General features: G+C 45.5%; 1 protein-coding gene across 1 annotated transcript in view; it reads left to right on the forward strand.

The window, feature by feature from the left end:
- The window catches only part of NHLH1 (nescient helix-loop-helix 1), a 417-nt gene extending 135 nt beyond the window's left edge, over positions 1-282 (forward strand). Inside the window, exon 1 of the mRNA XM_024751138.1 lies at positions 1-282. This exon is cut by the window's left edge and continues 135 nt beyond it. Within this exon, the coding sequence (XP_024606906.1) occupies positions 1-282 (282 nt within the window).
- The last annotated feature ends 13,070 nt before the right edge of the window (positions 283-13,352 follow it).

Here is a 13,352-nt window from a genome sequence, read left to right on the forward strand (position 1 = left end):
GGAGTAGAAGAGGCTCCAGTCCTGGAGCCAGGAGAGCCGGGCCGGAAAGACCTGCAGCACCTGAGCCGTGAGGAGCGGCGGCGCCGGCGGCGCGCCACAGCCAAGTACCGCACGGCCCACGCCACGCGGGAGCGAATTCGCGTGGAAGCCTTCAACCTGGCCTTCGCCGAGCTGCGCAAGCTGCTGCCCACGCTGCCCCCCGACAAGAAGCTTTCCAAGATTGAGATCCTGCGCCTGGCCATCTGCTACATCTCCTACCTGAACCACGTGCTGGACGTCTGAACACTGCCTGCCTCCTGCCCTGGATTCACTCCTGTCCCCGGGGCTTCGCTGGGGTCCCTCCTCACCGCTCACTGCTTAGAACGGCCTCTCCTCCCTGCGTCCCTGTACCTTGGCATAGCATGTACCCACTGGCCCCGGGCCCAGGCAGAGTGCCCACCGGTTCGATTGGTCGAAGGAGACTTCCTTTTACTCACCTAGGCAGCCGGAGGGCTCTTCTCGTGGGTACCTTCTACAGTTTGTGGTTGGGACCCAGCCGGTTAGAAACGTTTTTGCTTGGGTGGTGGGTATACAGTCTTGGAATCTCCCCTTGGCTCGCTCATGGGCTGCTGCCTCTTCTACTCCTACATCCAAATTTTCAGAGACACACCCCCTTCCCCAGACTCCGACTCTGTCTCCCATCCTGTTTGCACCCTGTTGCAGCTTCTCCTGCCCATGGTAGAGGGGGGGCATGGGAACAGGAAAGGGGAAGGCTGGGGTTAGAGGGTGTGGGCTTTTTCTTAGACATCTCAGTCTAGCCCTTGGGAGGCAGGGGCATGGTGAGGTAACTCCTGTGAGGGGAATCTCAGTAGCTGGGGATTATGGAAAAACTCTTCCTGTTTTCTATCTTGTTCCTGAGGCTTAGCATATACAGACCTCGGATCTTACTTGGTAGTGAGTGCCTTGCCCTCTCTGAGCTATTTGGCCCCCTCCCTATCTCCTCTCACCCCAACCATCCCAATTTTCTTCTTCTTTGTGTGCAGCTAGAGAAAGGGAACCTAGATCTTGGGGTAGGGGGTGATGTCCCCCAAATCAGCCCAGAGTATCTGCAAAAGGCCCAGGCAGTGAGTGGGCCAAATCTCATGTCTGCTTCCTCCATCCCAGTCCACCACAAAGATGTGCAAAACCCACACTGATTTCTCCCTCGGATGCAGGGGGGATGCCCTATTGTTGCCCTCTGGGAAAGCTCAGCTCTCCCGACCCTAGGACCTGTTTATTATATTTTTTCTGCTTCCTTAAGCTGCCTTTAGCAAGGGAAGATACCCCTCTACCCCATCCCACCTCGTGGCTCTCTGCGCTACCCCCATGTTGCTGAGCACCCCCTGCTCAGTAGCCCAGGGTCCGTGGCAGAACGAAGGGCCTGAGGACCTGTGTAGAAGAGATGAGCTCACCGCACTTCCCATGCTTCCACATCCCTCGCACCAAACTCCTAGCTCTACAAGGATATTATTTATTTACGTATTTATTTATTTATTCATCTATTTATTTACTTATTTATTTATAAATATTACTATTTATTGCCAAGTCGTGCACTTTGGGGTCGAGTGAGGGAGCTCCTGGCTGTCCTAGCCAGGTCTCTCTTGCTTCCTCCCTAGTTATTCCCTTCCCTTTCTTGCTCCTTCTGTAACTCCAGGTGTGTGTGGGGATCCCTTTTGCTCACCACACCCATATCCCTTCCTGGGATCCATCTGTCCTGACACCCCAGTCCTCTGGGATGGCGCCCCTCCCCCACTTCCAGGGCTCCTGGATCCTTCTTCAGCTCCCTCCATCCCCAGACAATCCCACGCCAGTCCTGCCTGCTCCTTTTCTCTCTCCATCCCTCTCCCATGACCCTCACTTCTTCCTAAGACCCCCAACAGTGGGCCCTAAAGGTCTGTGTTCTGTGTCCTGTGTGTGATTTCCTCCTGTTGCAGTTCTGATTTCATACAAAAAGAAGAATTAAAGTGACCTCGTTCTAGCACCAGGTACAGCTGTGGATCATTCAATTGGGTTGGGAAGCTGGACTGCAGGTTATGACAGAGTGGGCATTGAGGGTCCCAAGCTTTGAAGGCTTTCCTGATGGGATCATGAGAGCTCACTATGGTGAGCAAATGAAAAAATAGAGAAGGGGTCACAGAGTAAACAGGTGCAGGGGAGGGTGTAACAGGTCCCAGGCCTCTCCACCTAAAGTGCCATGTACTTCCATCTTGGCACCCACTGAGTGAAACTTTCTGACCCCTCTGATGTTATGCTTCTGCTCCTGGTCTCTATGGATCAGGGAATGAGCTGAGTGTCCCAGTGGAACCCAAGTTAGACATGTGTCTGTGGGTCCACGTTGCTGGGTTATGAAACATTTCATGCCATGGCTATGAAACATGGCCTTCCCCATTATTGTCTCTGAGCTGGATCAAAATTCCTTGCAATCACGGTTCTTGGCCCATTTTGTGGTCCCCAACTTTCAGATACTCGAGAGAACACAGTGGAGGACCTGGTACTAAGAGAAGAATAGGAAAAGGGATAAAAAGTAGTGCTGAAGGAATATCAAAGGAATCCTGGAAGGGACTCTAAAATCAATTTATAGATGAGGAAACTAGAGCCCAGAGAGGAGAAGGAGCTTGCCCGAGGTCACACAGTTAGTTAAGGGCAGAGAGAAGGTTCAAACCCCGGTTCTTTTTGTCCTATACTGCCAATGCCCCTCTGCTTCTCTGAAATGAGCCAGCCTGACAGGTGACACTCCATGGACTCCCTATTTTAACAGGAACTTTGATAAACTAGAGAGTATTCAGAGTTGTGCGGCCAAGAAGACAAAAGGTCTGGAAACAGCTTCACAGAAGGAATAGTTGAAACACTGAGGATATGTGTCTTTACAAGAATAGGTTTAGGGACAATATGATACCCATCTTCAAATATTGAAAGAAAAAACAAAAACAGACATTCTATGTGGTCCCAGGAGGCAGAACAAAGACCAGTAGGTGGAAGTGATAGGAAACAGATTTTTAACTCCAAAAAGCGTTGCAACATCTGGAGCTGTCCAGCAGTGGAAGCGCCTGCCTCAAGGAGGAGGAGTCCAAATAGACAGGCTGAAGAAAACACTGTAGGCAGAGTTACCAGGGAGCCATTCCTGCCAGTGAAATCCTGGCTAGGTGAACTTGAAGATCCTTTCCAAACTTTAGAAGGCTGAAGGCCTTCTGAGAAGGCTGAATGCCAGCACTGGGAGGAAGAGGCTGAGATGTCCTTCAGTCTCTGAAGGGTGCTGTTTTCATCTCTGATGGGCAAAGACTGACATCAGCAGCAAGAGGGGTTTGAGTTAGACTTAGGGAAGAACTCCCATACGGGAAGAGGTTGACATCTTCCCTCCCCCATCTGATTTAGATGAAATGTACTCTGCCCAGAACCTGGCAAGAGGGAGGGCTGAACAGAGACCACGGAGAATCTGAGGACTACAAGGGGCCAGGGTGGGAAGGGAGCACAGAAATTGCTGAATCCAACACTTTTGTTTGAAAGGCAGGTGAAATGCTGTCCACAAAGGTGATGGGACTCACCCATGATGGCGGACCGGGGTTACCTGGCCCCAAGTGCTTTTCGCCTTCCACTGCACAGCAGCCTCAGTCCGCTGAGCGCCCTGCCTCCCTCTCATCACTTTGCCCCGCTGGAAAGCAGAAGGGGTTACTGGGCCCCTCCCCACAGGGATCCCTTAGGGCCTGGGGATGGTGAGAGGGGGCGGCTGCAGCTGTTCTACTGCTAGCTCCGAATTTCTTCAGATAATCAATTGGCCTCGGCTGCCGTTCTGCTCCACAGGATGGGAGAAGGAGGTGGAGAGTGGAGGGGGAAGGGAGCAGGGGACCAGGCCCTGGGAGAGGAGACTGTCAGGGAGATGGAAGTCCCTGGATGAGGGTAAAAGAGAGCGCTCCGGAGCTAGCACTCAGGGAGGAGGGAGGAACAGAAGGTTAGAAGAGGATGCATCTGGGGGCCCTCATTTCACAACCTCCAAACCCCAGCAAGTGGGCCAGTGGGGTGGGGGAGGGGCGGTTGGGGGGCACCTGGCAAGTGGGGCTCTGGCACCTCACCCCTCCCTCTTCTAGCCCCTCCCCATCATGCCCCTTTGAGCCTTCCATGCCCTCTTCCATCCCCAGTTACCGCTGGCCTTGACCCTCCCATGCTGTCTGTCATAATTGCTCCCCTCTGACCTTTTTCTCAGAAAACCCCACCCCCAGTGACAGAGCAGACAGCAGGGCCCCAGGGGTTTGAGAGAATGGGGGGGACTTCTTAGCCACTCCTCCCTCTCCTCCCCTTACACACACACACACACACACACACACACACACAGTGTAGGCTGCCAGGCATATGGCCCCTTTGTACCCACACAATGGAGGCCCTGCCTGTGCCCCTTTCCAGTCTGGGCACAGGGCTCCTCTCCCTCATTTCACCCACCTTCCTTCCTTCCCAATGCAGTGCCCGACTTCTCTGCCTTCTCTTCTTCCTCTTTCTGGAAGGCCCCTTAGGCCACCCCCTTCCTTCATCTTTCTGAATCTTTCTTGCTTTCTTATGTCCTTTCCTAAGCTCTTGAAATCCAGCTGGGTAAGGATTGGGGACAGAAGAAAGAAGCTAACAGGAAGGTTAGTCCTCAAATGCTAGTTCACCAGAGAGAAGAAGGAAGAGAGCAGAGAGGGAGTTGGGGAGAAGGGAGGCAGTGTGGTGGCCGCAGCAGAAGCAGCAACATTGTGCTAGAGGAGAGAGAAAGCTCATACCAGGCAGCCGGAGGACGTGAGTCCCAGCTCCATACTTACCTTTTGTGCTTTGTGCCATAATGAGCAAAGCACATGCCTCCCTGGGCCTCAACTTCCTCATCTGCAAAAAGGGGAAGATAATAAGACCTGCCTCAAAGGCGTGTTATGAAGGTTAAACAAGATCATCGTGGCAGTGCTTAGCATGATAAGTTCTCACTTAGGGTACCACAGGGGCAGCGAGTAAAAGGGCCAACCTGTACTGTTGCACAGTCTGTGCACTGTACAATGTGCCAGGCCAGGGCAGTGAAGGGGCCTGATATCCAGCTCTTGTTCCGCCACACCAGTTGTGCCACTGGTGCCAGTGAGGATGCATGCATCCTTCAAGAGGTGACCTTAGAATCAAGTCCCTCATGTGGGCTCCTGAGCATCAGTCAAGAGTCCAACCAAAAACTTAGGAGTCCTGACCGCTTTGGAAACCAAGATAGAGTGGGAGGGGACAAGAGGCTGTGGATCCCTTAGCTCAGGCTTCTCTGGAGAGTTGGGTAGAGCTAAACTCTGAAATCTGCTAAACTGAGGATGGAGACATAGCAGCTGAGGAAAAGCGGGGTGGGTGCTGAAGAAACAGAAAAAGAGGGAGACCTGGGTGGGGGAATATGATCAGAACGCTGTGCTGGGCGGACCTATTGCTCCTCCTCTTCCCCTGTTCCCTCCCTTAAGCAAGTTTCTCTAAGGCAGGTCTGATTATTGCTTATGGAGCACTGCCCCCTGCTGTCCGTGATTAGAGATGTTCTCACTCTTCCCCCTCTCTGGCTGGGAGCTGCTAAGAAATGGGAAATGAGAAGATGGTGCTAGACTGGGGACAAAGGGTGAAGGAGATGTGGTGGGACCTGCAACCCAAAGTTCTCTTCTTGTCAGAGGTTTCTGGAAGGTGGATGAGGGTTGATTGCTGTCTAGGGATAAATGGTGTTTCATTTACATATATTAATGGTTTATAATTTTCGGATTGATTTTTTCCTGTGTCCATTTCATTCAGGGTATGTGTGTGTGTGTGTGTGTGTTCTACTCTGAGGGTGCTTGCCTGCTTCTGTGGTCTCTGTATGCGCATACATCGGTGTGCTTGTTTTTGTGCCATTTTTCATGTTGGAATCTGAGTGACAACTGTCAGGTATGGCACGGAAACCTGAGGCTGTTTAACTTCCTCTCCTTCCCTCTAGGTTTTTTGTTTTGTTTTGTTTTTTACTTTTTATTGGAGTATAGTTGATTTTTACAATGTTGTGTTTGTTTCAGGTATACAGCAAAGTGAATCAGTTATACATATACATATATCTACTCTTTCTTAATATTCTCTTCCCATATAGACTATGACATCCTTCCTTCTAGGTTTTACCTCTGCCTTCCAGCTCCATCAGCCACATGGTTATTTACAAGTGACAGACTTTTGCTGGCTTCTGCCCTGCTTTGATCATTCCAAGAGCAGAGCCTTGTTCCGCTTTAACCTGGGACTCTTGGGTTTAACCTGCTTCCCGAGTGAAGTGAGAGGAGAGAGAGAGCCCTGAGATCAGCACCCCTTTGCCATCCACCTCTCTGCTGTCCTTACTGGCATTTAAACTCCAGCCTTCTCCTTTTACAACCTTGTAGCTGTCTCCTTCACCAGTCACTCCCATTTTATTCAGTGCACCATACATTTATTAACTAGCCAATGTGTGCCTGACACTGTTCTAGGTTCTGAAATACAGGCCCAGGCTCTCCTCAGTATCTACTGGGGAGACAGACATGGAAACACATCCGTTTCCTGAGGGTGAAAAGCATATGCAAGAATCAGAAGTCAGTATGAACTCAGAGGGAGTGCTGGGGAAGGAGGGAGCAGGTAAAACCTGAGCTGGGCTTCAAAGACGGAAAGAGATTTGCCAGGTCTGTGAAAGTGCTTGCAGAAAATTCTGCGGTGTGCTGTCAGGAGCCCCCTTTGCAAATTTTCTCCTTCACTGGACAGGGCGTTCACCTCCCCAGATGCAGGAGTGTTGACTCACAGCCGAGGAATCTCTCTCCAGGAATTGCCTTTGGAGGAGGAAAGCTGCCTTGCTTAAGGCTGCACTCCCTCCCTAGGCAGTGTACATGCAAGGGCTGCTTGGTGCATGGGGCTACACAGCCCCATTCCAGGGACAACCATGAAGGGCTGTCCCAGCTTGAGATCGCCCATGGGATTGCCAGAGGCCTCTACTGCAATCCCATTGCATTTCAGTTTAGCTTTCTGCTTAATACAGCCTCTCTCACACCTCACAGGTATTGTCTCCTGAAAGCATCCTCCGGCATACACCTCAGAGTGTAAGAATCTCTTTCCCAGGGAAGTCTACCTGAGACAGCGATATTCCAGGTAGAATGCACTGTAGGTACGAAGGCATGGAGGCCTGAGGAGGCTTTGTGAGCAAGTGCACACCATAACCAGTTTGGTATTGTTAGGACATAAAATACAAGGGGCTGGTGGGACAGGAGAGTGATGGAGAACGGCGGGAGAGGTAAGCAGGGGCCAGGCAGGAGAGGCCTTATGTGTTATCCTAGGGAGCTTGTCCTTCGCCACATAAGGATGGGAAACCAATAAATGTTGTCAAGTAGGGTGGATAAATGCCGTCAGATTTACATTCTAGAAATGTCACTTTAAGGACGGTTCTGAAGACAGATGAGCAAGGGTAAGATCTGTGCAGGGAACAGTTTTAGAAGGCTATTGCAAGGTCAGCTGAGAGAAAAAGAGAGTCTGTTTAAGCAGTGGCAGAGGGAATGGAGAGGAGAGGACAGATTTAGGAAAAGCTGTTCAAATGTGGATTCAACAGAACTTGGCGATTTATTAAATGTGGGAGGCTAGAAGAGAACTCCCAGGTTTCTGTCTGGGAAGCCTCGATGAACAGTGGCGCTGCCTTCCAAAATAGACCAGATAGGAGGAGAAACTGTGAGGGATTGTGGTGGGGATGGTGGCAGCAGTGGTGACATACTAAGGACACATTGAACAAGAGCTGTTGAGGAGTCTTCCCATGGAGTGTCCAGAAGGAAGTTGGCTCTCTGGGTTTGTGACTAAAGAGTTGGACCTCTTTGCTAGGACGTGTCGCAGAAATCTCCAACTCCACATCCCCAAACTGGCCTCTTTATTCTCTCCTCCCCTCATCCCGACTTCTCCCTTGTTGCTCCTCAAATGACTAAATGGCACCATCAGCATTCAATTGCCCTGGCTCCCACCTCCAATCCATCATCAACATCCATCCATTTTGGCTTCTAAACGAGACTTGGAGCCGTTTCTTTATTTCCACCAGTACCACCCCTGCTTTCCTTTGTCTGGACTAGCGCAGTTGCCGAGCTGTCTCCCTGCCTCTTGGCCCCCTCTCCTTAAATCCACCCTCCAGACTGCCATCAGAGTGACCCTACCCCCAGTGCAAATCTAATCACGACAGTTCTAGACTAAAATCCTTTTAATGGCTCCCCATTATTTCTTGAATAAAATCTAAATTCTTCAACATGGCACGAAATTCCCTTCATGGTGCAGCTCCTGCAAGTCTTTCCACCCCGACTGCTATTCCATCCTTCACACTTTGTCCTCTAACGTTATAACGAGCTCTCTGGCACGCTCCACATTGTTCCTAACTTCTGTGCCTTTGCTCCTACTTCACCTATGTAGGTCCTACTCATCCTTCAAGACAACAGAGATGTCCCGTCTTCCAGGAAACCCTCCGATATCCTTCCTGCTCCCCCTTAGCTTTCTATGCACATCTCTATGATTGCCCTCCCCACATTGAATGGTACTGAGATCATTTACCTACTATCACATGGGTTTTGGTGTGCCTTGGGTGGGTTACTTGAAATCTCCAAACATCTGTTTCCTTATTAGAGATAACATATTAAGCCCTTAGCCCCATGCTAGTGCATAACAAAGCTCAATAAATGGTGGTTATATTAAGACAAATTATGGCTTTTATTATCTTCCACTTCAGTTTTCTGTATTGTCCCAACATCTACCTGTTACCATTCACCTTGAGAATACGTATTCATCTATTCCAGTCCATTTGACATTTCAGACGGGGTTCTCATTATGTTATTTTCCTCTGGAAGCTGTGTCTTATCTTTTCACTCCACTGGAAGCCATAGGATTACTCATTTTTAAAAAGCGTTTAAAAAATTACTGGACTTCCCTGGTGGCGCAGTGGTTAAGAATCCACCTGCCAATGCAGGGGACACGGGTTCTGTGTCTGGTTTGGGAGGATCCTACTTGCCGCAGAGCAACTAAGCCCATGCACCACAACTACTGAGCCTGCGCTCTAGAGCCTGCGAGCCACAAGTACTGAAGTCTGAGTGCCTAGAACCTGTGCTCTGCAACAAGAGAAGCCACCACAATGAGAAGCCCGTGCACCTCAACAAAGAGTAGCTCCCACTTGCTGCTACTAGAGAAAGCCTGCACGCAGCAACGAAGACCCAACGCGGCCAAAAATAAATTTAAAAAAATTAAAAAGGCAAGTTAAAAAAATTACCTGAGTAATATATGCCTATTGTAACAAATTCAAATAATACTCACATAAGTACATAGAGTTAAAAGTAGATGTACCAACTGTGTAGGTATGAATTACATACCCTTCCCCCAAAGAAATCTGTATTAACCATTTGGTCTGAACCATCTTTCCAAACTTTACATTACAAATGTATATAAATACATAGGTGCATGCATTTAAAATTATAGTGTACATTTACTGTTAGACTTTAACTTAATATGTACTGTTACTTTTTTTTTAAACAACACACTATAAAAATCTTCTTCATCTGTACATACAGACTAACTTCACTTTTTAAACTTCTGCATAGGACATATGTATGATAATTCATATAACCATCCTCCTGCTGATGGACATTTAGGTTAATTCCAATCTTTTGTTATTAATAATGCTGCAGTGCATATCATTCTATGCATACATTTGTGCATTTATGTATATATTTGCTCACGCAAATGTGAGCATTTTCGGAGGGTAGATTCTTAGAAATGGAACCGCTGGATTCAAGAGAATGAACATTTAGAATTTTGATAGATTCTTCCAAATTGTCCTCCAAAGAGTCTTTATCGACCTCCACTATTTCCAACCATACATGAGAGTCTACATTTCTTCACACCCTTCATAGCAATGGATATTATCATTCTTTTTTATTTTTTCCAACTTTACGGGCAAAAGAAATATCAAATTTTTCTTTAATTTGAATTTTCCCTATTTGAGGTTGATGATAATAATTTCATATGTTTATTAGATAATTTCATATGATTATTTCATATGCTTGTAATTTCATATGCTTATAATAATTTCATATGCTTATTTGTATTTATTCTGTGAATTGCCTGTTCATATCATTGGCCTATTGAAAAAAACTGTTTATTTATTTTTTTAAATTTTTGGGTGAAGTAGAAAAGAACAGTTTTATTGCTTTGCCAGGCAAAGGGGGACACAGCAGGCTCGTGCCCTGAAAAACTGTGTGCCCCAACCTGGGGGGATTTGGTGAGGAGTTTTATGGCAATAGTTCAAGAGTGGGGTTGCGGATCAGGGTGCACGCAGGACCTGCACTCCTTTAGTCTAGTCTCAGGTGGTCTCCTCACGAGCTTCTCTGGTTCTCGAGTGAAAAAAACTGTTTATTTAAAAAAATTTTATGCAATATTTTTTCTTTTAAAAAATACAATTGAGTTTAAGGAAAACAAAAATGTTTTTGTTCTTCTTTTGTTCAACTGCTATAATCAAGTTAATTCCTCAGTTTGTTGCACGGTAAATAATTCGTCCATGCCTCCCTTTTTGTTGCTTCCTCTTCCCATCCTCGACCCTATTTTCCTTGCCACCCCCCCACAGGAATCTACTCATTTATTTAGTGCATGTGTTTGAATCTCCCTTTCATCCCTTTATTGACTCGTATGTATCCATGATCTGTACATTACATTATTTTACATGTTTTTATATTTCAGGACAATATTGTGATGTACATCTCAGTCTGTTTCTTTTCCTTTTCTTTTTTATTCCTACTGAGCATTGTGTTTTAAAATTCGATTCTGCTTTTCTTATGAGATGGAATTTAAAACACAATATATGGTGAACTAGTTCTTTTTTTATCTGCATATACCATATGTGCATTCTATCAATACCATGTACTTATTATATAAGATTTTTCTCCCCCAGTTTTTTTCTGCAATGGATATCCTTGAATATGTCAATTTATTTATCCTTTGCAGGGTCATTTTTTTTTTTTAACATTTATTATTTTTTTTTTTTATACATTTATTTATTTATTTTTGGCTGCGTTTGCTCTTTGTTTCTGCGCACTGACTTTCTCCAGTTGTGGCGAGAGGGGGACCATTTTTGTTGCGGTGCACGGGCTTCTCACTGCGGTGGCCCCCCACCCCGTTGTGGAGCAGGGGCTCCAGGGGCGCGGGCTACAGTAGTTGTGGCATGCGGGCTCAGTAGTTGTGGCTCACAGGCCTAGTTGCTCCGCAGCATGTGGGATCCTCCCGGACCGGGGCTCGAACCCAAGTCACCTGCATTGGCAGGCAGATTCTCAACCATCGCACCACCAGGGAAGTCCCTGCAGGGTCATTTTTGTCATACACGCCTAGGAATGGAACTGGATTAGAGACTATATACATATTCAGTTTTATGAGGTACTTCTAAATTGTGCTACAAAACATATCAACTCATCTTTGCACACGGCAGCTTGTGATGATCTCTATTTCCTACCACCTCACTAGCACCTGATATTATCCAACTTATAAATTTTGCTGTTCAGGTAGATGTAAAGTCATAAGTATTCTTTTATTGTTTTGTTTGATTGTTGGGAATTTTCTAATTGATTGCAGTATCTCTAGGATTATAGGATTGTAAAATCTATAAGATTATGGATACTAACTCTTTTGCCATGCAGAACATTTTTATTTAGTCAAATTTATAGTTTTTTTCTTCTCTGGATTCTGTATTTTGGGCCTTGGCCTTCCCTGCTCCAAGATCAGAAGATAAAAAAAGAGACTCCACTGCTTTCTTCTAGTAGTTATATTATTATTATTGTTTTGGTGTTGTTGCTGTTTATCTTTGGTCCTTTGATCTATCTGCATTTCATTAGATATAAGAAATGAGGTAGGAATTCAACTTTGCTTTCTCCCAATGGTTACCTAATTATACCAATACCATTTATTGAACAATCCATCTTTTTTTAAATTAAAAGAGTAATTTTATTTTTTCCTTTGCAATATTTTTATATATTACTTTTTTTTTTTTTTAGTTTTGAGAGTTCTTTATATAATTTGGATACAAGTTCTTTATCAAATACGTGATTTGAAAATACTTCCCCCCAGTCTGTGACTTGTCTTTTCACCTCTTAGAAGTGTCTTTTGAAAGCACAAGTTCTTAATTTTGGTAAAGTCCAATTTATCATTTTATGTCTTTTATGGACCATGCTTTTAATGTCACATCTAAGAGATTTTTTTCTAACCAAAGGTCACAAAGACTTTCTCTTATGTTTTCTTCTGGAAGTTTTATGCTTTACATTTAGTTTTGTGATCAATTTTGAATTAATTTTTGTGTATGATGCAAGGTGTGGATTGACATTCTTTTCCTGGGCATGTAGATATCCAACTGTTCTATATTAAAAAGACTATCTCTTCTCTACTGTACTGCCTTTGCACATTTGTCAACAATCAGTTGACCATATGTATGTGGATCCATTTATGAACTCCCTATTCTGTTCCATTGATCTACTTATCTTTTTTTTAATGCATATGTTACATTGTCTTGATTACTGTAGCTTTATAATAAATCTTGAATTTATATAATATACATCTTTCAATTTTATTCTCCTTTTTCAAAGTTGTTTTGGCTGTTCTAGGTATTTTACATTTCCATATAATGTTTAGAATCAGATTGTCAATTTCTATAAAAAAGAAAAGATTGCTGTGATTTTGTTTGGGATTGCATTGAATCTTTAGATCACTTTTGGTAGAATTGAAATCTTATCAATATTGAGTCTTCCAATCCATGAACAATGTATACCTTCCCATTTATTTAGGTTATCTTTAATTCATCTGAGCAATGTTTTGTAGTTTTCAGTGCACATCTTTTTTTTTTCTGGCCGCTCCACCCAGCATGTGGGATCTTATTTCCCCGCACCAGGGATCGAACCCACGCCCCCTGCATTGGAAGCGCAGAGTCCTAACCACTGGACTGCCAGGGACGTCCCTCAGTGCACATCGTTTGTCACGCTTACCTTAAATATTTTATATTTCTGATGCTATAAATGGTATTTTTAAATTTAATTTTTTGAGTGTTCATTGCTAATGTTATGGGTTAAATTGTGTCCCCCCCCACTGCAAGAGATATGTTAAAATTCTAACCTCCAATACCTATGAATGTCAACTGATTTGGAAATAGGTTCTTAGCAGATGTAATTAGAGTTAAGATGAGGTCATACTTAAGTAGGGTGGGGCCTTAATCCAATATGATTGATGTCTTTATAAGAAGAGGGAAATTTGGACACAGACATGCAGAGAGGGAAGATGATGTAAAAATCCACAGGGAACAGATGGCTGTGTGACAGCAGAGGTAGAGATTGGAGTGA

Source organism: Neophocaena asiaeorientalis, unplaced genomic scaffold, assembly GCF_003031525.2.
Source record: "Neophocaena asiaeorientalis asiaeorientalis breed wild unplaced genomic scaffold, Neophocaena_asiaeorientalis_V1.1 scaffold315, whole genome shotgun sequence".
In the NCBI taxonomy this organism is placed as follows: Eukaryota; Metazoa; Chordata; class Mammalia; order Artiodactyla; family Phocoenidae; genus Neophocaena; species Neophocaena asiaeorientalis.